We start from the raw sequence: 25,436 nt of genomic DNA on the forward strand, positions 1-25,436 counted from the left end.
GAGTAATAAAGGAGAGGCTAGAGGTTAGGCAAGCAACAAAATTTAACACTAGGAGTATGACAGTCAGTTAGAATCACTTATGCTTTGAGTCTCCTAAAAATTGATTAAAATCTCCCTTTGGCCAAAGGGTGGGTGGGGACCACAGTAAGCACCATCATCACTGGTTGGCCTCAAGGAAGGCTACCAGATGCAGGAAGAGAAACAGAGTTTCATCTGTTTTTTAAGACACATTCGCTTTTTACAGCAAGTTCCAGTCTTGTACATGCTTCCTCAATGGCTTCTTAGAGCCCTTTCAGGTAATACTAGAGCTTCTACAGGATGGGTTTTTTCTTTTTCTTTTTTTTTTTTTTTGTATATATACTTCTTAACTGAAGTATAGTCAGTTTACAATGTTGTGTTAATTTCTGGTGCACAGCACAATGCTTCAGTCATACATGAACATATATGTATTCGTTTCCATATTATTTTTCACCATAAGTTATTATAAGTTATTGAATATAGTTCCCTGTGCTATACAGTATGAACTTGCTGTTTATCTAGTTTATATATATTAGTATCTGCAAATCTCGAACTCCCAATTTATCCCTTCCCACCCACATCCCCCCCACCCCACCGGTAACCACAAGTTTGTTTTCAATGTCTGTGAGTCTGTTTCTGTTTTGTAAATAAGTTTGTCTTCTTTTTTTTTTTTTAAGATGAGGTTTGGACTATGAGGATTCACTGGGCTAGGTCATCTCTAGCCATGTGCTCTGAGGCAAAGCCCTTTACCTTTCTGAAAGTTTCGTACAAGGTCCTGCCTAATACAAATTAACCAAATTGATGAGCATGGCCCTTGAGACAGTATAGGATAATGGTTAGGAGAACCAGCCTTGGGAACCAGGCACACCCAGGTTGAAATCCCTGCCTTGCCTCTCAATAGTTGTATAAGCTTGGATAAGAAACTTGACCACCCCAGCCCTCCATTCACCATCTGTTAAGCGGAATAATAAAGGTTGCTACTTCACAGAGTTGCTTTGGACATCACATGACCTGAGTTGTGTGTGTAGCCTGGAACTCTGCCTGGCACATAAGAAATATTCCAAAAAAGTATCTCTTAATATATTACAGGCATGATTCTTGTCCCCTAAGGGGCTGAAAGTCAAGTGGGAGGGGCTAAGTTGACTATCAAGTAAAACCAGTAAGTAATAAGTAACAAGTAACAGGGAGGCCAAAATGGGAGGGCACCATGGGGAAGATGGGCAATGAACTGGGTCTTAAAAAAGTCAGAATGTGACAGAGAAAAGTAAGCATATTTCAGGGGAGAATAAGGACTATACACTCACTCTTTCAATAAGTGTTAATGGCGAACTTCACTTTGGTTAGGCACTTTCTAAGCACTGGAGTGAACAAGATACGTTCTAGTATGGGTCAAGTGATGAACACAGAAATATATAAGGCATTTAGGTAGTGATAAATACTGCAAACAAAGAAATTAAATAGGGCAAGGAAATAAAAATCATGGTAGGGGGTGGGCTGCCATTTCAGGTAAAGTAAGTAGGAGACTTTTGGACAGAAGCCTGAATTCAGCACGAGAGGAAGCAATGTAGATTTCTGGAGGAGGAGCTTTCCAGGCAGAAAGAAGAACAAAGGCACAGTCCAGAGACGAGATTGTGTTTAGCGTATTCAAAGTACAGCAAGAGAGCCAGTGTGCCTGGAGGAGCATGAGCAAGAGACGAGGGGTTGGAGAGGCAGCCAGCAGCCGCATGACGTGAAGCTCCGGGTATTTTAGAGAGGGAGAGTGACAACAGTTTCAGGGAACCAAGGATGTTGCCATGGTGTGGGCAGAGGAGGGGGCAGGTCAAGAAGGAGTGGAAATAAAAGTTGGTAAAGATCACCATGGCCACAGGTCCCGCGAGAGATGACAGTGGGATGGATGATCCGGGGTGGAGAGGTCATGGAAAGTGACTGGATTCTGGCTGCGTTTTAAAAGTCAAGCTCACAGAATTTGCTGAGGGGCTGGATTCAAAGTGCTCAGCTTGTTGATTGGATGAACATAGGTACCATTTAGGGAGGAATAAGGGGAGAAGCCGGGTTGGGGGTGGGGATCAGAAGTGTGTATGTTCATGATGGACAGATGTTTTGAGAATGCAGGGGAGTGACACAGCCTTAAGAGAAGACTGGCAAACTGAACTCTAGGAGAAGATTCCAGAAGCAGATTGGAACTACATGAAAGGCCCCCCCAAAGCCAGGATGAATCTGGGCTCCAGCCATGAGGCAAGAATGACACAGTTCACACCTCTACACAATAATGGTCGGCGGAGTCCTGATGTGTGCTCGGAGCCTTGCCGGCCCCCCTCCCCCACCCCCACGCAACATGCCATTAATCCTCATGCCAGCCCCATGCAAGAGGCCCTCTTTTATCCTCATGTCCCAGATGAGGCGCTGAGACAAAGGGGTTAAATGACTCATCCAAAATCACACATCCAATGAGGATGCTCTGAGAGTCCATCTGTCTCCTCCGTAGACCAGGACTGGGTGAGCTGTAGAGCCTCTCAGGAGAGCCTCGGAAAGCTCTGTGCTCTGGGCACCCGCCCCTGTCAGCAGTGCCCGGGTGGCATTTCTGAAAGCACTGCTGGTTTGGACAGAGAGTCAGGGCCTCCAATTTCTACAGTAACGATGGTTCTGTGCAGGAGCTTCCCCCCAGAATAGACCTTTTTTTTTTTTAGGCATTGATCCTGCCCCAGGGTGTTTTCCAGAACTTGCACTGCTCCCTAATTACCTGGTAATGCTGAGGGCTTATGAAAATGCTGTCATTTGTGTGAGAAGGGGAGGGAAGACTGAAAGAAGGGAAAAAAAAAACAACAGAAAGAAAAAGCTGTCAAACCTGGCAGAACTCCAGGGTGGGTAATTACATTCCTTGGGGTGGTGCTCTTGCCACACACAGTCTGTGGAGTATTTTGGGAGCCTTCTGTAAGAATGGTGCTAAAAGCATGAAAAATATTATCATTATTATTTTTTTCTACATCTTTGAAAATGGAGTCTTTCGAAAGCCACAGAGGCACCCTCTGATTGCATTTTTCCCAATTTGTTAGCTGTCAGGGATCTGTTCTCAGATCATAAATTCGATGGCTTCCCCCACCCTTGAATTGTTTCACACGAGAAGCCCAAAACATTCTAGCCAGAAGAGACCTTGGTACAACCCACACATTTTACAGATGGAGATGGGAGCTCAGGGAGGGGAAGGGACCTGCCAACGCCTCCCCTGGTAACAGGGGAGGCAGAGAGCACGGGGCTCCTCGGACCTGCTTCCTCATCCTTTCCCTCCCTTGGTGAACCTCTGCTATCAAATGCACTCACAGTGTCAGAGCCAGAAAAGTCTGTAGCCTTCACCGAATGTAGTCTTGTCACTTTACAGATGAGGAAACAGAGGCCCAGAGACAAAATAGACGTGTCCCCCGCGTTGATACTGGGGCCAGTGGTTGGACCCTTGTCTCTCGCCTTCTGCTGAACTAGAAGTGGCAGTCTGTGGGCCAGATCAAGCCCAGAGGCATTTTCCTTCTGCCTTCTATTTTCTGCTTCACGCAATGAATTAATATTAAAATTATTAATATTAAACAACAACAACAAAAACGTGCACGCACACACACAATCCATGTTTCTGCTTTCTCTTGGAAAAAAAAAAATCAGAAGGCCTGGCCACACTGAGCTGACATTTCCTTGCGGCAACAATCAGCCTTCTCTGAGGCCTTGCTCCCACCTTCTGACAGGCTGTATTGCCTCTGTTCTCCCTGGCCTCACTGCCTTCTCCCCAACTTGGAGGCTCATTTAATTCATCTCCCTGCTTGGCCCAAGGAGGCATTTGAATTTGAAATCCCTGGCCAACATCATTCTCCTTGATTTGTGGTGTAAGGCCAAAGCCAAATAAATAAATCTCAGGCTATTTTGGCTCCATGATAGTCGAACTGACAGTATGCCAAAGATATGAACCAGGATAGGTCACAAGTGATTGTAGGAGTGGGTACCGTGTCATCTCTAGGGCGCAATTCCAGCTGTATTAGAAGAGCTTTCCCCTGGCCAGTCAACTGCCTGGAGCCCCTCCATTAGATACTCATCCGTTTGGACTTTATGGAACTCCCATCTTCAGGTATCCCATTTTGAGATGTGAAAAGTCTTGGAAGAAGATGAATCTTGTTTTTCTTCAATGAGATATGATGGACAGGGAGACTAGGATAGGGGTGCTGGCGTCTAGTCCCTGGTGTGCTAGTTCCTAGGTGCCCTAAGAAAGGTGTTTCAATCTCAGCTCTACTGACACTTTGGACCAGGTCATTTTTTGTTGTGAGGGCTGTCCTGCACATCGCAGGATGTTCAGCAGTGTCCCTTGCCTCTACCTACCAGATGTGAGGGGCACCTCCCCCATTGTGAGAATGGAAAAGTCTCCATATACATTGGCAAATATCCCATGGGAGAAGAACCCACTGCCAGCTGGTAACTACTGTCTTCCACTAACTACCTAATCACTCTAAGCCTTACTTAACCTCTAAAGCAGGTTCTAATTCCTATCCTTGTGGGGTTGTTGGGAGGATGAAATGAGATGCCGGGTGTCCAGATGCTGTGTAAATCACAGGTTAGCATGAATCTGGAGAATGTGGTTGCCATCAATTGCAACAGACTATGAACAGTCAAGCTTTCCCAGACAGATATTGGGGGTGGCAAGTAAGCCTGGGAGCTGTAGGGAGGGGACAGCATGAAACAGCTACTGACGGATGACATCAGAATAGGTTACTCAGGGAATGAAGGATGTGCAGTCCCAATCTCTGAGGCTGAGATGTAAGAAAAGCACCTTCCACCAGTGGTCGGTCTCTTCTTCCTCACGTACATTCATGGTCACTGACTATCACACTAAAAACATCCCACGGCTCTCCACTCCCTGCCAGGAAGTTGGTGGCTTCAGGTCCTGACCCTGCCCTCTTGTGAGTTTCACATTTCCCTACCCGCTCTTCCTAGTCTGCAGCATGGCTCCAGGCTCACGGAACATGTCGTGTCCTCTCCCAGCTTCTACCCTTGCAGGTGCTCTTCCCTCGGTTCAGTGTCTTCCCTCAGCCCTCACCTTCTGCCTGTGTCTCCTCCTTCATGGCTCAGCTCTTTTGAAGCCCTGCTGGCTTCCCACAGACAGACATATTGGGCGCTTCCTTCCTTCTGTGCTCCCCAGCGTTGAGTCCACATCTGTTAGAGCATGGGCCATGGTCGGCCCTGGATGGCAGTTGGCTGGGTTCCTCTGTATCCCTCTTCAACCACATGCACCTGCCTTAAGGCAGAAAGTGTGTCCGATTCCTTTCCATGAATCCCCGCACCCAACACTCTGTTGGATACGGAGTTAGATTCTCCATCAACATTTGAATAAAAATAAACAGGTGAGCCTAAATGTAATTTGGCCTACATGCCCAAGTTTGAAATACGTAAGCTCCGCGTTTACTTGATCATTGAATAATTACGCATTTAATAGGCCAAGGGGAGCCACTGACCATATTTGAGCAGGTTAATGACATAGTTAGAGCTATATTTTAGGAAAATCTGTTTGACTACATGATTTATAATGATTATAGAAAATGCAGCATTTTGACTCCTGTAAGTCCCTCTGCTCCAAAGTAAGCAAAACAATTCTTACCCATTAGAGTTAGGCACTGAGGTTTTGCTAATTAATCCTTGTGAAGGGCTTTGAGATCTTGCTCTGAAAGGTGACAGAAGTGTGAAGCTTTTAGTGACAGCCTAATTATTATTATTACCAGGCACCAAGCTCAGAGAACTTAAAAGATCCCCAGGTACCATTCAAAATAGTAAGAGACAAAAAAATGCAGATGAAGAAATTATAAGATGGAATCCTTGTATCAGACTCTAAATGTTGGCAGCGACCTTAAAAGTGATCTTTCCTGATCTGTTCTCCCACCTTCCCAAGCTGATAGTGACACTACCTCGAGAAAGTCCCTGCCCAGTCCTTCCTGCTGTGAGAGCCTGAGCATTAATAGCTTGAGCCTGATGGTAGAGTTCCCTGTGTTCAAACCCCCCAGTCCCTTCCCTGCTAGCAGGGAAACTGGGATAAATGACCAGGCCTCAGTTTATCCATAAAACTGGGATTAGATTACCCGCCACAGGCATTATTGCATAAGTAAATGATGCATGTAACATTGCTTAGCATGGGACCTGGCCCGTGGTAAATGAATAAACATTAGCTGTAAAATCACTTGAGCTAATTAATATATGTGAAAGTGCACAGGAAATCATAAAGCATCCGATCGCCAAGTTGTTCCTAGTTTAGGGGCTCCAGCAAACATTCAGGTATTCCTTGCAAATCCCAGCCCTTGTAGCTGTCCGGCGTGTGTATGTGATTATGTAATCTTGGTGAGAGAAAAGAGGAGGTTTTGATAAAATGGCCTAGTCAAGTGGCAAAGCAAAATCAGGTCCAAAGGCTATTCTCCCCTGTTATTACTGAGAAAAAAATGGACTTTCCCTCTTCTTGGATTTTCTTCTGTTGGGTGGGAGCTTTGACCAGGGCAGTGGGCCAGTTGGTAATTCCCAGAGCATTCAGTTTCACAGGTTGAACTGTATGTTGTTTCTCAAGGCCCAGACTCCATCTTAGCAGGCCTGGGTCTTTAGGATTTAATCCCTGGAGCCTTGGGCTTTTTTCAGCTGTAAAATAAGGGTCGTGGCCACTCCCCAGGGCTGGTGTGAGGAGAGAGCAAGATAACCCTGTGAAGTTTATTCAGAAACTGTAAAGTGCTCTGTGACTGTTTGGACGGTTGCTTTGCAACCCACAGACTTCCCCGAACACAGCTGTTCTCTTTACAGGTTGTTTCAGCAGAAGCCCCGCTCCAGGAGGGGCCATGGAGTTCCAGTTTACACTAGACATGACCAGCATCCAGTGATCACTGAAAGAAGCCTGGATCCTCTCACTAGAACCCCTGCAAAATGACTCATGTCATCACTCTGTGTAAGTATCCTTAGCTTTTATTGTACACCCACACAGTTCTGATGCTGTAGACTCCTGTGGAATGCAGGGCAAGGAGGAAGGGGGCTCGTTTGAAACGCCCAGGATTTAAGAGACCACCAATTCCCCTTGTAAAGGCAGCAGGGATCGCCAGAGGTCCAAGTCAAGATACCTGTCAATCAGTCCAGGTCCTCGGGTTTGTGTTTCTATCATTCCTCCCAATGTGGACGTAGGGAAGCTTTTTTATTTATTTATTTTATTTTTTTTTTCCTTTAAAGCTCCTAGGAGGAATTTCTAGGGTCTTCCCCTCAGGAATTAGTTGTAGGAATAATTGGGCCAGTGGAGTGCAGGAGATATATCCAGCACAGCCCTCGCGCTCCTAGAAAAAGTGACCTAGATCAAGCAGAGGGTGGATGGAGCACGAATGTGGGGACCCCCTGCCACCTACTGACTTACAGCCGAACCCACATTCCCAGTCGCATCTGCTGGGCTGGGGGCTGGCGGCTGGGGGGGGGGGGGCAGAGAGAGCCATGGAAGGCGGGGGAGGGTGCAGGGGACTTGCAGGGTGGTCCCCTTCAGGAGCAAGCTCCAGGTATCACGCCCCCTCACCCACCGGCACACCCAGAAAGGAGGCTAAGGTGAGGCTGGGGAGGCGGGGCGGGAGGGGGGTGTAAGGGAGAGGAGGTCAGCTGGGGAGCTCGAGCAGGCTCCGCGGTGGGTATTAGCATAGCGCTGGCTGCCTGTGTGAGTGTGAGGGGGAGAGCGAGAGAGCAAGGGAGGGAGAGAGAGGCAGGCTGCGAGAGGAGAGCAGAGCAGAGGAGAGGGAGAGGGGGAGCAGCGCTCCAGCTAGCATGAGGACGGGCTTCTCTTTTCCGTGCTCAGTTAATCTGGCTGTCAGTTGGTGTTAACGCTGCAGTTTAAGCGCTCGGATTCCAAGGGAAACAGACAAACCTCGCAGAAGGAAGGAAGGAAGGAAGCCAGCAAGGAAGGAAGGGACGGAGGAAAAGAAGAGGCAACGCGGAGAGAGGCATAAAGGGAAGGGGGGGAACACCAAATCTATGGTTGGACCTGGGCTTCTTTTTCGCCAATGCAAAAAGGAATATGCAGCACATTTTTGCCTTCTTCTGCACCGGTTTCCTAGGCGCGGTAGTAGGTGCCAATTTCCCCAATAATATCCAGATCGGTGAGTGAGAGGGGCAGCCTGGGGAGGGACTTTCTGGGTCTGGCCAGTTTTTGTGTGTCTGTGTGTGGGGTCTGTGTTCCCCCCACCCCCACGACGGGCTCTTGTGCTTGGCTGTGTATCAAAGCTGTCCGGTGATGCTGTCCGGAGATGTGAACACTTGGGCCACTGGCATGGGGAGGGGGCTTCTCTTGATGGGATGAGAGGCAGAAGGGAAGTGCGCGCGCGCGCACACACACACACACACACACACACACACAGGTCCTCACACACCACTCACACTCTAGGCAGGAGCATGTGAAATGGAGGAACCACTGCTTTGGAGGAAGGAAAAAAAAATCAGGCTGTAACCAGGAAAAGGGTGGTGGGTGTTTAAGGAGTTAACTCCATCCCTTGGTAGACGATGCCCGATTTCATTTATGTCTATAAATATGTGTGGTGTGTGTATTTATGTGTGTGATTATGTATTAAATATGCACATATGTATTTGAGAGAGGCGGTGACTTCTTAGCTGGGGGAGGGGAAAGAGACCCTGTAAAAGGAGTGAAGGGTGCTGGGTTTATTGCAGCCACTGAAATAATGCTAAAAAATGCCCCCACTCTAGGTGAGAGGCTCTCTCTCCTGCTCTGGACTCTTCCAGCTGCTTTCTGTCTGCTGTCTGCCATGCTGGGCGGGTGGTCCCCACTCCTCTGAGATCCCGGAACTTCCTAGTCTGTCTTTTTTTTTTTTTTATTGCTTCAGTCGCCCACTCCTCCTAGATTTTCTGTCCAGACATTGTCTACCTTTTACACACACAGGAGCACACACAAACACATGCTCCTCTCCCCTCCTCTGAGCCTCCCCCATCGCTAAGCTCCATCCTCTCAACTTGGAGGCAGGTTTCACCATCCTGCCTGCTTTTTTTGTTCCTTATCTCCCCTTCCTGGCTGTCGTGCTTCTCCCCCATATTTTGGGGGCAGCCAATAGATCCTGCTTCTCCTATAATAATGGGTGAAAGCAAAACAAACAGGAGCATTAAGACCAATAACAATGTGTGTCCGCAAGGGTTTGGGGATTCAGTGTGACCAGCATCTCCGTGCTATTTGTGTCCCGGAATCCAGCAAACTGCTTTGTATGGAGGCATCTTGGTGGGTTTGGGTTCTGTTTTCTGCCCCCTACTAGGGACATTGGTCCACTCAGGAAAGTTCCTGTTACTAGTAGTTTGTGTTCCTTGTGTGCCTGTGTGCTGGTGGGGAAATGTGGGGCGGGTGGTATTCTGCTGGGCACCTCTGTGCTGCAGTACCGATTTCTTTTGGCCTCTCCCATGTGCTGGCTCTGAGGGTGGTTGGAAGAGCCAGGGAGTAACTTGCCTTGTTTCCTGACACCTGTTAAGCCGCATTCTGAAGTGTGTCTGTGTATGCGTATTAGTGCCTTAGACGCAAAACAAAACTTCCTGCCTCCGGAGACACTTCTCTTACAGCCCAGCCTATAGCCACCTACCTCCCCACCCCCACCCTCTCTCTTTCATTCATTGCAGGGGAGGAGGAAGAGAGAAAGGGAAGTGTTTGGGGTGTGGTCATCTGGGAGGGACGGTGGAGCATCAGAATCCTGAAGGAGTTTTTTCGATTTTACTCTTTAAAATGGAGGCATATGAACATGTATAAATCACTTCCTCTTATATGTGTTGCCCATACTTTGCTGATTGGAAATACGTGTCTTGAGATACGTGCACTTGCTCTCCCCAAGTGTATCTGTGTCTGTTGCCATGGATATATATACATATAGGGGAGGTGTTGTGTGTATGTGTATATGATATATGTGTTCATGTATCTCTGCAGATTTTTCATCATTTTTAGCCCCAATTTGCGTGCTCTACTGATTAAATCATTGTTTTTGTTTTCAAATAAGGTTGAAACATTAGATTGGAGAACAAATGCTAAAAATATCACTGCCATCAGACAGTACTTGATCCTACTTGTACCGTCTCTAACGAAAACCTTATCATCTGCTTATTGGTTCTTAAAAACAAACACCTATCTACTGTGTAAGAAGTTAGAAATGCATCACAGTGGGGTTGTGGTTCCTGTTGAATCTGAGATCAACTTCTATGCAAACATTCATTATAGTTCAATGTCTAGAAATTGCTCATTTTAATTCACAGGAGTGTATTTTAATTGATTTACATGTCCACAGGAAATATAAAGATAAGGTGTGTACTCTTGTTTCTTGGAACAGGAGCCCCACCAGTTACCTTTGTTGTGCTTTTTACTAGAAGAAAATGTTTGCATCCTTTGGACATTCTGAAGCCCCCACATCGTTGAAGCCCAAGGTTCTGCCCCCTGCAAATACATGCGATGGCAATCCCTTATGTAACAAGTCATTCCTAGGTATCCGGGATCATGAGCGGTGAAAGGAGAAGCAGAATGCTGTTTGCAGAAAATCAAGAGTTTTCAGAGGAAATTAAAAAGCTTAGAGGACATGGAATAATGAAAGTGCACACAGGTCTTGCCAGGTCAAAGACTATCATTGTCCAAGTCAAAGCAAAGGGTTATAATGCTGGAGAAGCTCACAGGATCCCAGAGCCAGAGGCCACTCTGCAAGATTTATTAGCACTACTTCCTGTAAGGCTCTGTGGTGAGAAGGAAGTCCAGAACAGGAAAAATTAGACACAGTGAGGGTTTATGTGTATGCAAGAGCGTAGTCCGCCTAGGTGGTTTGCACAGGGGAGGGGGAGGAGGAATGCCACAATCGTCCTGTTTTCTCTGACCTGGGCTGAGTTGAGGGGTGAAGAACCATCAAATATCTGGGCAGAGCGACAGATGTTAGAGGCCCTTGTCACATAAAAGCTCATCTGTAGAAATTGAAGTTTCCGTGTCCAGCTGAGTCTATTTGAACCCTTATTCCTGCCGCTAAAGGCAACAACCAGGGAATATGGTCTGGGGAGAAGAAAAGGGCCCATCTGGGGCGTGTTGTGGAGGAAGCACACCTGTCTCTAGCCCAGATACCATGTTGCATTTTCTTTCCTCACAGGGGGATTATTTCCGAACCAGCAGTCCCAGGAACATGCGGCTTTTAGATTCGCTTTGTCGCAACTCACAGAGCCCCCAAAGCTGCTCCCCCAGATTGATATTGTGAACATCAGCGACAGCTTCGAGATGACCTATAGATGTAAGTAATTGCTTCTATTTGTGAGATTTCTTTCTGCGATCGACCAGCAAAGGGAGGGCCTGTGTGTAGGTGGTGGTGTTGCCAAAATGACGAGTTGTCATCGGTCTTCATAACAGAAAGCCCTCCAAGAAAAATTTCCAGGGCCTTTTGAGGGATTCCATCAGTTGGTATTTTAGATCCTGCCATGCTTCATAGACTGGGTTGGCTTTTTCACTGTCAGCTAACTTTAAATGCCAGCACGATGGGTACTGGGTGGACTGCCTCTCCCCTACCCCGCAGAGGTTTTCTGGTTTGGCTGAGAGAGTTTCCCACGTGGGAAACTTCTGAGAGATGTAGAATTAAAGGTTCTGACTTGGAGAATGTGGTTTAAAATGCTGACGCCTTTCCTGTGCACGGTTAAAAGGAGAATATGTCCCTGTGGCTTGGTAAGAAAGGATACCTGAGAAGGTGTATATTTGGTTTCCCATATTCTAGAAATGACCAATAATTATTCAAAAATTGATGCCTTGATTATTTCCAAAATGCTTGGAAGTCATTGATGGCTTGCACAGTTTTTTTAAGATGGCCTTTGAGCACAAAGAACAGAGGTGACCTCAAGAAGGAGAAAGGAGAGACGAATTTCTGCCGTCTGAACTGAATGCATTATAAAATGTGGGCAACAAGCAGCATTCTGAGTTTTTCTGACAACTAGGACTGAAAAGGAAACCTGTGTGGTTGCATGATTGTCATCTTAAGACAGGTGAAAGCATAAACATTAACCAGTGGAGACAGTTTCCCTCCAGGGATTAAGCTCAGCTGGGAATTCATGGTGTGGAAGCGTGAGCTGAATGGGCATGAACAACTGGAAACTGGATTAAATTGGTACCAGGGGCTTTGTGTGCCACTGTGGACTGGGTGAGTTCTGCTGAGCTGTGGATGGCAGAAGGCATCCACCGTATTTCCTTCATCTCTTTCCCACTTTCCCCTCATAGTGAGCTCTCAGTGATTTGAGCTGAATCTGCTTTGAAGGCTCAGAATGAGAACTTAGCATGCTCTCTATCCCTAACACCACTCATAATGTATATACAAATTCCAAGACTTATGATTATTCCCATTACTTACTCAGCCATAAGAAAGAAGGAAATAGTGCCATTTGCAGCAACATAGAGGGACCTAGTGATGATCATACTAAGTGAAGTAAGTCAAAGACAAATATCATATGATATCTAAAAAAATGGTACAAATGAACTTATTTACAAAACTGAAATAGACTCACAGACATAGAAAACAAACTTATGGTTACCGAAGGGGAAAGGGGTGGGGAGGGATAAATTAGGAGTCTGGGATAACTGGATACACATTACCATACATAAAACAGATAAAGAACAAGGTCCTACTGTATAGCACAGGGATCTATATTCAATATCTTGCAATAATCTATACTGGGAAAGTATAAAATTTGAAATAAAAATTTTAAAAATATAATACCTGAAATAAAATGTGTATATATTTATATATGTATATCTATAGATAGATACACACACATACATATATATAAAACTGACTTTGTTGTACACCTGTAACATTGTAAATCAACTATACTTCAATAAACAAAGAATTATAATTATCCCAAATTCCATTTATTGAGGACCTAACTGTGTTTCAAGAACTATGATAAGTATTCTGGGGGCAATTATTGTCACATTCATCACCACCGACCGAGCGCCCGCCGTGGCCCGCGCAGTGCACTAACTGCTTTTCATGTGCTACATATTTAATCCTCACAGGAGCCCTGTAGTGCTCTCTGTTATCTTCCTTTTAGAGATGAGAAAACTAAGGCTGCAATAGGTTATGTAACTTTCCCAAGGTCACCCAGGAAGTCACTGGTGGTCTTGTGACCCCAAGGCCCATGTTCCTGGGCACTGTGATAGATGCACAGATCCTTGATAACTTGATCAGTTGTACTGAGATCACCAACAAACCAACGGGAGTTTTCAGAATCTTGTAAAGCAATGGTCTGTGAACAGCACCTAAGGAGGAAACCTTATAGTGCTTCAAAGTGGAGCTGTGATTTTGCACAGGAGTGACCCCCTGAATAAATAAAACAGCAATGCTGCATTTTGGTAATGCTGAGGTTAAAAATCTTGTCAACTGTGTTACTCATCACCCTTAAAAAGAGAGCTGAAGTTTAATTGTTGAATTGTAGTTCTCTGAAACCATCTCCCTGGAAAGCTAAAATAATATTGAGTAGGTATTTAGCTAACAGATAACCTCGCATTTCTTTTGATATGGCTCAGAGGAGGGTCTTTAAGGGGAGGATTTGGGTGTGGATATCAAGGTATCTAAAAACTACCAGAGATGAAGCATAACTTTTGCATACAGGTATAGATGCTAATTTATTTGTTGGGGAGAGGCTCCATTGCTTTTGTCATCCTCTCAAAGGGGTCCAGTACTCAAGAAGGATCACTCGCTTAGGGAATCCATAATAAATGGCTGGCAAATAGAGTCATTCATACTGCTGAGAAGTGTCTACCACAGAGCTTGGTGGAAAGAGATGCTAACTGCTGTTCTAGTGTCAAGATGCTGAGTGACCGGACAAGATAATAAAAGGCAAAAATGGGAGGAAATTTCCTGAGGCAAAAGGTGGTGCTCTGCATCATTAACTTAATAACCTAAGACTTGATCTCTAATTGGGTTGTTGGCCACTTATTGGGAAGATAGAAATATGATCCAATGTTATCCATTGGTTAGTGAACCTGGGTTCTTGAACTTGATTCCTACCATATACCAGAGTATAGATTTCTATGAATTTGGCCATTCTTTAAATGGTTCTTCGATGCTATGAACTGATATGGTCGTTGATTGGGAAAATAGAAATGAAAAAAAGGTCCTTGCTCTCAGTTTACAGTCCAGTGGGGACACTGCTGGGGGCATTGCCTGAGAAGCAATAATGTTATCTTGTTCTTAGACCTTCGGTTTCTTCTGTTTAGCTGCAAGATCTGAGAGGGGACTGGGGTGGTAATGGTGGCATTGTAATTCCCAGCCTGCCCGGAAAATATTCTGTTAACTTTCATATGAATCTAGGGAACCCTTTGGGGCTACATTCACTGTGGCACATTGATCCGGGAAAATTGAAATCTGTCCCAATTTAAATTGAGTAAAACATGTCAAAGGGAGAAGAGAGGTTTTAGGTAGGATGTGTTAACTAACCATTATGGAAAACCAAGAAAAGCATCTTAATTCAGATTTAATTTCATGTGCTTTTTAAAAACTCTGGACTAGTGGTTAACCTTAAATTAAATGTCCCAGTCCTACCTCCAGAAAATAACCAAATCTTTGTTTTTTCATAATTTTTCCTGTCATTTGATTTTTCCCCCATATGTTTTGCTATTCATTATCCCTCCACCAGAGGGTGGAGAAGGGAAAGGAGAGGAAGTGTAAGAGGAACTATTCCTGCTAGATGTATTTGCAACAGGGGATTGATTGGAAAGGCAGAGTGGTCGTCATAGGGTGGGGGGTGCAGGGGAGAGTACTGCTGATACCTCTGGCCAAGATGAGGGTTTTGTGTCTTCTTTGCTTCCCATCTTTCTTGCTTCCCTCTTCCACCATCATTAAGGGATAAAGTGGTGGGGTCTCCTCTGGGCACTCTTCCAACCCCACAGGGGCAGGAGTTAAGGAGCCTGCCCATAGAGCTGGCAGTTACTGGCCAGCTGCTCAGCTTCTCTTGGTGCCTTTATGGTAAATATAAATGAAGGGACAGATGAAATACAAATTGGGGTTTCTATTAGAGGTCTCAGGAGAACTGTTACAACTGAATTCTTATTTTTTTTTTAATTTATCCATCCATTTATTTATCCAGCAAACACATGCTGAATGCTTACTTTGTGCCCAGCACTGTGCCAGGTGCTAGGAATATAATGGACAACAAAGAAGACACAGCTTCTTTCCTTGTGGGGCTTAGTTTATTAGCTCAGAGGTCCTCAAACTTCAGTGCACATAAATGTCACCCAGGGGGCTTGTTTAAAGGAAGAATCAGGGGCAGACTCTAGACTTCCTGAATCAGAATATTTAAGAGCTAGCCTTGAGGAGATTCGGTAGCATTTAGTATGGGGATCACACTTCGAGAATCTCTTTCATCTAAAGTCTTCCAATCCTTTAGCAAGCGTTTTTGAACCCTTCACCAAGCCCTGGTGTGGTGTTCAGCACTAGAAATGTAGACAAAAGTAAGACATGTTCCCTGCCCAGGAAGACTTTATCCCTAGTGAGGCCAACTGTCCTGTAAAGAGAAAATTAAAATGTAATGATGTTGGTGTTAGAGCAGCCATTTGTAGGGATTGTTAGAGCTGCTTTGAGAAGCCAAGTTGGCCACTCAGAGGGTGGTGATTGAACTGAGGCTCAATGATATATGGGAGCTTTCCAAGACGTCAAGGTGAGAGGGCCAGAAACACTGGAGGCAGGTGTGTTCCAGGCAGAGGGAATAGCACATGCAAAAGAAAAGAGAACTCTTCACCCAGTTCTTCCCCTGCTTGGAACCCCCAGGGCACTCCATGTTGAAGATTGAGCCTCTCATTTGCCAGTTATCAAATGCTGCAGAAGTCACCCAATGTCCATCCACAAGCCACTTTCAGCACAGTGTTTAAGAATCATGGAATTTCACATCGCAATGTGGGTATCTTATCTCTTTTTGAAATTTCAAATGATCTGCGAACATTGGACCCTGGTTTATATAGCCCCAATTGGCTAGGATGGGAGTGTCCCATCTGGATGGGCTTCCTTCTCCGCCAGTCCACTCCTCTCATTTTCTTTACCTGCCTGGCTCCTAGAAGCAGTGAGTTTTTAAGCCCCAGTGGATTTGTCCTGCAGTATTGCCTGTATCGAGTAGTGACAGGTCACCTCGACCACCAGAATGTGAACTGCTGTTCAGAATGACCAGGTATAGCTACATTTTGGTGTTGCCGAGAACACCTGGCACAGGGCTATTCCCTTAACACAAATGAACAAATATTTCCAGGAATCAAGCAATCACACAGCATGAAGATGTCAAAGGCCTACATGACAATCGGGTGGAGGGCAACATGCTTGTTTCCAGTGGGTCTCCCTCTGCTGTGGACCTACTTAGGAAGCCTGAGGGCATTCTAACAAGGCTTTAGGCACTGGCAACAGACAAATGGCCTCTTCGCTCTTGCTGGAGCATCCCTCACCATTTTCAGAGGTGCAGACTAACAGTCCAGAGACTTGTTTTGCTTGAGCGGCACAGTGCTTTTCAAACTTTGACATAAACATCTAAATTTCTGGCTTCTCTGAAAAAAGTTAGGGCATCAGGCAACCCTGGACCCACATTCCTGCTCAGCTTCTATTATCTGGAGCTCAGAAGTGCTGCCTGCTTTAAGTAGAAGGCATAAACTCTCAAGTTTACCAAAGTCCTGACCGCTCCTTATCATACATGTGGCCAGTATGACAAAACTGTTACATGTTAGGACCTGTCAACAGGCCAATATGCTTACATGGGACTCACATCCTTCATCACCTGCCATTTTATTATTTCATTCTAATCATATCTATTCCTCCCTCTGCAACATCCAGTAGACAACACAAAAGTTATGTAACTCCTGCTCTCAAGAAAAGCATGCAAGGTTGTTGGTGGGGTAAACAAGGATTATTTTGAAGACCTCCCCTGTGCCAGGGACTTCACACATGTCTTATTTACGCTTGTAATGATCTTGAGAGGTTATTATCCCCATTTTAGAGATGATGCCACTGAGTGATAATGATGAAGTATCTTCTCCATATTACACAGTGCATCAGAGCCTAAGCTAGTATGGGAAGCCAGCTTTGGAGACTCCAAAACTCAGTGAGCTTCCACCCTGTCAAAATATAGGACGATATGGACACACAAAACAGTGACACAGCAGGAATAGAGCCCAACACAAGAAGCGCCCAAAGAGATGGGGTTTATGATTCAGGATTAAGTGCTAAGACTTTGGAGGCAGGAGCAGATGGCTGCAGATAAGGAATCCTTCTCGGGGGAGGTGGAAATGGAGCAGGCATTGAAGGGTGGAGCAGATTTTGATAGTGATGTAGGAGGAAGGTGTTCCAAGTAGGTAAAGTCACACTATTTCTCCTCCCGTCATCTTAACCTCTCTGGCATTGGTCCGTTTCTGCAAGGTGGGGAGTTCAGTTTGTCTCTTGCCTCCCTGCTGGTGTTCTCACTTAAATGATGGATGCCTGTATTTGCCTGGTGGATGTCACAATCTGATTGTGGTTTCTCCACCTTCACCTATGCCCTCACTTTGAAGCAAACAGGCCTCAGCGTTGTCTGTGGTTGACTCTTCGTTCTTAGCATAACATTGATGATCATCAGTGTTTTGTGTGCAGAATAGTGTTTGCAAACATTGCTTCCCCTGACTAGTTTGAAGACTTCTGCTGAGATGGGTGAGATTACTAGTCTCTTGGATGCTGAAGATAAAGTAGTCATATAGGGCTTGGGAAGCTGTTAAGATTCATTTATTTTTTCACGCATTCCTTCCAAGCACTTTTTATTATTGCCCTCCGTGGAGCGTATGGACCTGTATTTCCCTCTTTCAAACCCTTGCAGACAGCACTCATTGATTACAAAATTCTTTCCCAATGAATCTAGACATGGTCTTAAATTCCCTCTCACCAGAGCATTCCAGGAAGCTACTACAGATCGGTCAGAGTTGAAGTTGATGCGAGAGATAAAATCCATTTGCCATTACAAGGCATTACACTAGGAACTGAGGAAAATAAAATGCATTAGGCATTGATTCTCCCCTTAAGGGGCTCAGGTTCTTACAGAGAAAATAGGTAGGCACAAAAAAAAAAAAAAAAAACTGATGGAATGGAGAGGTTCTCCGCACTTCCCGCCTCTCTCTCTCTAACACACACACACACACAAACACACACACATAAACACACACACACATTCAGAGGAGGGAAGGAAAACCTCCAGTTGGAGGAATTCAGACCAGGTTTCATAAAACAAGAACATCTGAGTTGAATTTAGAAGGGCAGGTAGATTGTAAACAGGAAGATACACACACACACACACACACACACACACACACACACACACACCCAAGTTCAATCAGTGAAAAGCATATTGCGTTGACTTGCGTTGGGATTTGAAGACACAGGCTCAAATGCCGGACTATTTTCTGGAACCATTCATGTGTGACTTTAGAGAAGCACCCCTCATGCTCATTTATACAAGGAAGCTTCTCTGATCTCTGAGAGTCCTTCGAGGGCTTTATCTCTACGACAAGAGTGTGTGGAAAATTCCAGGTGTAAGCAAGAGGAAAAGCTCTGAACCTCCCCCACCAAGTTGCACATCCAAGCTATGTTTGTACACAAATGTAGGGGTATTTAAAAAAAAAAAAAGACTATGGGCCTCAGGTACATTCATTCAACATTTAACAGGTGTTTATGGAGTGCTTACTCTTGTGAACAGCAGGAAGCAGCCCTGCGCTCCTGGAGCTTACCGGCTAGTCAAATAAACGTACAAATGAGTGCATCATTATAGCTTGGGATAAAGACGTGAAAGAAAGGCCCATGATTCAGTGAAAGCACATGACAGAGGAACCAGCTTCAGGCCAAGAGATGAATGGCTTGAATGGCTGTTTGAAATGAAGGCTTTCAGTGATGTGGTGTTGGAGAGAGAGGAATATTCTAGAAGCTTCCTGGGCCAAGGGCTGATGGAGGGAGGAAGGGATGTGGAAAGCGTGGGGCCAAGCCTGGTGGGCCCTGTGATAGGTTTTGATCTTCAGCCCAAGAGCTGTGGGAAACCCACTGAGGGTTCTAAGCAGAGATGTGGCACGTTCGGGTGTCTGTTTTCTCACCGGGAATCAGATGCTTGGGAGCACTCTGCCACTGTCACGTTCCCTGCATGCTTTTTGCTAATGCAGCAATGATCTTTGTTCCTTTACTGCTGTCACCAATTTGGGACAGTCTGGCAGGCAGGCAGAGGGATGGGGACAGATGTTGGGGGCCAGGGGAAAATGACGGCTGGGTGTAGGGGTGAGTTGTCCTGTGTGGCTCTGTGGTGTGTCCATGGGTGTGCTCCTGGAGACTGGAGGCTGAGCCAGTACCGCACCTAGAAATCTGGTGAGTATGCGTGCGGAGGCCAGGAATCATCCACTTAGTTTATCAGCAGGGAAGGCCATTCTACACTGAATCTTGGTCTCCGGTCAAGCCAGACAACTCAGTGGTCCTCAAATTCACACAGCTGTTTCCTCCACCTGCAAACTGCTCCTCCCCGACTGCCTTGCTGAAATTCTGTCCTTCTGGTCAGTCCCAGCTCTTGCGTCATCTTTTTTCTTAATCCTTCCTTACTTCCCCGTGTTCACACCCTCCTCTGCTCCTTGGCCTTTTGTACCTTCTCTGTAGCAGGCATCACACTTAGGGCTGGGTTTTAATCACCTGGACTCTTACTATATCTGCCAACAGGACCAAGCAACTTGGGGAAGGGGCCTTGCTGTCTTTAGATTCCCATCACATTCTCCACCAGAGAACAGTGTGCAAGAGTGCTGGTTAAATGAATGAATGAGTGAGTGAATGAATGCATAGCTGTATGTTATGTAACATCAGTGGCAGTGATGAAAATAAGCCTGCATTACTGCTGTTCATGGGGTAGTGCTTTGATATTATGAGTTTCGAGAGTGCCAGCCGGCTGCGCTGTAAATTCCCACGGAAGGCTATTATAAATGTGTAGCTGGGAAGTGATGAGGGTGATAACCAGTTATAAGTCAAATCAAAAGCTCACTCCAGCTCCTTCTGGACTACTGTCAGTAAGGGTCCTAAATAAGGTGTAAGGATTCATTTTCTAAAGAAAGGCTCTCTGGTTCAAGGCTGAGCTGTGCCTCTCATGTGTCACGTGGCTTGGGCCAGTCAATTCTCTTTTTTGGAACTTCAGTTTCTTTCCAATGAAGGAGATAATTCTACCAGTGATACGTGGTTATGAGAAGGAGTTAATGATCACTGATTTCAAATCAGCTTTCCACTCCAATGCCATGAGTTAAATCCTTTTATTCTCCCCTCTTCACAGATGAGGAAACTGAGCTCTTAGAGGGACCAAGAGGGGCAATGGCTTGTGTCTCTGGTTCTGTCCCCAGGTATCTGCTGGCTGTGCGGGCCCTCTTCATTCCACTGTCCACTGTGCCTGCCCACTCCCTTGGGGATCCCCTAGCTCCCCACCTGGGGCAGCAGCCCTATCCCCACGGGCAGTGCTTTCTGCTTGCGTCACGCAGCCCTCTGCACTTTCAAGTGGCTCTCTGCTCTGTGCCAGCTGCAGTCAAGGTGTGCAGCGCCCAGAGGTGACCAGCAATCTCCCTCTGCCCCTGACTGCTCCTGTGACCTTGGCCTGTCACGGTCTGCTGTCCTGAGGGCACAGCGAAGCCCAAGGTCATGGGAGGTCCGATCTCAGAGGATGCAGGCATAATCGGGGTTAATGAGAAAGCTGGAGGGAGGCTAATGAAATTATGTGGACCCTTTCCACATAAAAAGGGAGATGAACCTTTTGTGAATAGCTTCTGTTTTGTGTACAAAAGTAAAACGTGTCTTGTAGAAAGCCATGTGGACATGGATACCAAACAAAATAAAATTTGTGCAATTACAATACTAAGGATAAGCTTCCCATCTTTTTTCGTAAACAAATCAATTTTAAAAGAATGGATTTATAGTAATGTCTTCTAACATGTTTTTTTAACTCAGTGTGACATATGTGTTACTTCGAATATTCTACATTCAGCTTTAGTATCTTCTTAAAAGCTCATTGTACATGTGTACCCTAAGTCCATTCTTCTCCTTTTATTAGATATCTAATTTATTTCCAATTTTTTCCCTAAAAATAATGCGATGATGATCATTCCAACAGAAGTTTAGTGATTTGTATATATTATTCTGATTTTAAGAGAATTTCAGACCAGTGGGACATTTTCCAGTGAGATTTAATAGAATGGCGTATATAGGAATTGAACTAATTTGTTCAATGCCAGCTTTGACATTGATTTCTTATATGACCTTGAGAAATCTTTGTGTCCAGTTTAGTTTCCAGATGTATAATATGGTGTGATAATACCATATCCTCAGGGTTATTAGAACAGGCAAATGTCATTACTTACGTGAAAGAGCTTTGAAAAGATCGGAAATACTAGGCAAATGCAGGGTAATATATAGTTAACTAGATGTCTTATCTATTGACATAAATGTACCGTAAGTACAATGTGACTAATTAATCTGCAGTGTTTTCCTATGAGGGTGGTCATTACCCATGAATGAATTTATTTTGTGGATGGGGAAAATTGAACTCTTAAGGAGGCTAAGTTTACCCTGGGTCCAAATATGCAGCAACACTATATCTGAAAGCATTTCTTTTCACTTATGATTCAGTCCATAAGATTGGACTAAATACACAGACTATACAGTGTCTTTGGCTCAAGAAATTACTGTTTATAGGGACAAGGGGGCAACCCCATTTGGGCAGTGAGCAGTCAGGACTCTTTTGGTGACAAATTATAGAAAACTAATCAAGTAATTTTGACTTCAGGAACAGCTAGATTCAGAGGCTTGAATGATATCATCAGAACTGAGATAGACCTTCCAGATTTTCAGGCTTAGCTTTTCTCTAAATTGGCTTTACTCTCACGCATGCATATGTTATCTGTCAGATCCCAGCACAGCCGGCCTTCATTTGCCCATCTCAAAGTCCAATGGAAAGGGAACTTCTCTTTTCCCATCAGTTCCACAAAAGTCCTGGACCTGATGTCACTGAATAAAAATCAGGACACATGCTCACTGCCGAACACGACACATTGGCCAGCATGTTATATTCTCTCAGTCAAGTCAAGATCATTCTTAGAGCTTGGGGCGGTGAGAAAAGCCAAGTGAATTGTTGGTTTCATTCAGTGTATCCAAACTACATGGACATGGGGGCAGAGGAGTTCCTCCAAAGGAAATTGGGACATTATTAAAAAAACAATGGAGACTAGATGCCCAGTAGGCAAAAAAAAACACAGATGTCCTCCCATGGCACACCTCTTCAGGAGGGAGAATTCAGAGAGGCTGGAGCTAGGCCAAGGGTCAACATGCTAAAGCAGAGAAAAGCCACCAATAAGAGAGGAGTGTACACGGGATTCCGGTCGGTAAGGCAAGATCAGAGGTCAGTGTAGGCAAAAGGTTTGAATTCTAGGCAGACTCATGAGTTAGTCAAGGCTGTGAGGAGTCTTTGGTAATCCCTGCTCAGCCAGGAGCAAACCTGTGTTGATGGAATAGTTTCAGGAAGTATTGTCCAGCCACGTGGATGTGCCTGGGGGGTATCCCTTCAGATCACTCTTTGTCAGAATGTTGGTGCTGTCAGCCCTAAGAGACCTGGTGATCTTGAGGCACCTATTCTCCCTGCCAGTGATCAATTCTCTGCTCTACTCAGACACTCAAGCTATGGTGCACAAACTCTTTAACAGTCCCAGTTGGAATCTTGGCTGCAATACTGATGAGCCCACACCACCAGATGGTAGGTTCTTCTAATTGGTTCCATCTCTTCTAGTTTTTGGCAGGAATGAAGCCTTCCCTATGCCTCAAGATGGGGGATAGAGAGACCCAGGATGAAATGAAGGAGGCTTTAACCTCTGTTAAACAGGCTGAGATCTTAAGTTAGTTCTTATCCAAGGAGAACAGAGTGGTATGGTTCTTTCACACCAGGCCACGGATTCACTGTGGACTGAAAATTTAAAACTAACACTGATAAAACAAGATTGTAATCACTGGAAAGTCACTTGGCTAGAAAGGTCAACTGATCTAGGGGAGGGCATTCATTTATTCAGTCATTGATATTTATGAAGCATTGTGATAGATTAAATTCTTATTTGGTAATGATTCATCTCCTCCCCAAACTCACTGGGAAGAGTATATCTCCCTGCTATTCATTAATGTTATGTTTGGTCTTGTGACCTGCCTTGGCAAATGGGATATTATTAGGCATGTTTCAAGCAGAAGCCTTGAGAACATGTCCCAGAGAGCCTGCTAGTCCCAGAAGAAAGAGAAAGGCAAAAAAGAACAGAGATGCCACAGTCAACCCACAGACAAAAGTCTGAAGCAAAGCTGTCCCAGCTGACTGGGAACATGGTAGTAAATGCTCACTGTTATATATCACTGAATTTGGGGGTGGTCTGTTATGCAGCAATAGCTGACCAATACAAGCAACCACCATATGTTCCACACTTTGCTAGGAACTGAGGGAAACCTGGAGAATGATAGATGTGGTCTTGGTCTCCATGGATCATATGTTCTATAGGGAGATAAGCAATAAATACACTTAAAAATAAAAATAATAATAATAGAGATTGTTACTATGGTCATAAAGAAAATAAGGTGTGGTGATAAATCACTATTGCAGTAGAGAATACCTACTTTGGATTAAGTGGTTGAAGAAGATCTCTCTAAGGAGATGACTTGTGAGCTTAAATATGAAAGTTGAAAAAAATATGAAGTTGGAAAGGAGTCAGACAGGAGTACAATCCCCTGTGGAATGTGGAAAAAAAGAAACAGCCACATGGACAAGTAAGACTGCAAATCTTGGTCTGGGCAAGGGAGAATGAGGGGCTCTGAAAAAATTCCTTGCAAATTGGGTCACTCAGCTGTCCTAGGGCAGATGCTCACTACTCTGCACCATGTTGCATGTGCAAGTCAAGGGCTGACAAAGATGCCCTTGCTGCCAAAGCAAGACAGCCACGGGATGTGGAAGCTACTGAGCATAGTAGAGGCAGAGGATAAGGCTTCCTAGGGCATTCCTAATAGAGAGGTGATGGAATTGGCTATCCTTCCTGTCTTGGCTCCAGAGCAGTCAAGAGTTGTTGCTGTTGCGTCTAAGGATGGCAGGAGATATATGTGTGTGTGTGTGTGTGTGTGTGTGTGTGTGTGTGTGTGTGTGTGTGTGTGTACATACATAAATTCATTCTTTCATAGAGAAGGGAAATTAACTAAACAGTTTCAAGATCCCCTTCCAAGCCTGTGATTATAAAACTGAAGAATTCTGAGATTTAAATTATGTGTGAAGGAAATGTTAAGTCAGAGAACTTCATCTTAGCTCTGTGCCAAACTCCATTTGTTAACTGAGGTGGTTAATTAGGGCAGTGTCCCTCAAGCAAGCAGGATGAGCTCCAACCATCGCTAACCTATCTGGGAAGAGCCCACGGAGGTGTCACAGCAGCAAGGGAGGGCAGACAACATGTGATGCAAGCCTTCCATTTAGTCTCTACTCCAGACGCTGAAAAGCAGGAGTTTAGGGGATCGGAAGCTCATAAGGGTAAGTGTGGAGTCCAGAGTCAAGTAGTTTATTAGCTTTGGTAAAATTACTTAACTTACTACCTCTTCTTCCTAACTCCAAGATTGTTCTGAATACCTTGAAGCATCATTTCTACTCTAACTATTCTAATGAGCCAGTTTCTCTAGGGTTAAGATGGATTTCTCATCAGCAAATATTATGTTTTTATTTCTTTTAGCCTAAGGCCTATGAGAATCTTCACACCTCTCGCTAAGAACACTTAGCTTTGTGATGCTACGTTCTCCCCACCATCAATGTTGCTCTCTGTGACGCCTTCTGCTCCCTTTTTCTCCCCAGGGTCTACCCTTTCCCCAAGAGGCTAGCCTCTACATTTTGGGTTAAACATATCAAAGACGGAACTGGGCACCCTTCCTACCAAACCCTTTGCTTATCCCTCACTGTATTTCTGTTGAATTACTCCCTCTCAAAATGTCAGTGTCTGGTTTGATTCCTCAGTCTGTCAACCTCTCCATCCAATACAGTAATCTGTTGATTTTCCACCACTATGACTCTTGAATCTGTCCTTCTTTTTCTTCTTTTTTCACTGGCTTGTGTCTTTAGCCTTTTGACTAGTCTCTCCATGTTAGAATCCACTTGCCACACAGAGGGTGGATCAATTTCTTAAAGACTATTTTAATCAGGAAACTTCTTGATTATAAACAAATTGTCAGTGGCTTTCCATCTTGTTTTAAGTTAAAACTTAGCCCAGAATATGAGTCTTTTCAATGATGTGGTCTCGGTCTGCCTACTTTTTGAGACTTATCTAACCCTTCACACTCTGATTTCCAGCTGAAGCAGGTACCCAGTGTTGCCATACACATGCCTCTCAATCTCTC

At 44.9% G+C, this 25,436-nt stretch overlaps 1 protein-coding gene across 2 annotated transcripts in view; it reads left to right on the forward strand.

The window, feature by feature from the left end:
• The first annotated feature begins 7,621 nt into the window (after window positions 1-7,621).
• The window catches only part of GRIA1 (glutamate ionotropic receptor AMPA type subunit 1), a 289,213-nt gene continuing 271,398 nt past the window's right edge, over window positions 7,622-25,436 (forward strand). For both annotated transcript variants that reach the window (XM_010970020.3, XM_010970019.3), the window contains exons 1-2: window positions 7,622-8,144; window positions 11,151-11,288. In XM_010970020.3, coding sequence (XP_010968322.2) covers window positions 8,063-8,144; window positions 11,151-11,288 — 220 coding nt within the window. In that variant the 5' untranslated portion in view covers window positions 7,622-8,062. The remainder of the gene's footprint in view (window positions 8,145-11,150; window positions 11,289-25,436) is intronic.

The sequence above is a fragment of the Camelus bactrianus genome, chromosome 3 (assembly GCF_048773025.1).
Source record: "Camelus bactrianus isolate YW-2024 breed Bactrian camel chromosome 3, ASM4877302v1, whole genome shotgun sequence".
NCBI classification, from domain to species: domain Eukaryota; kingdom Metazoa; phylum Chordata; class Mammalia; order Artiodactyla; family Camelidae; genus Camelus; species Camelus bactrianus.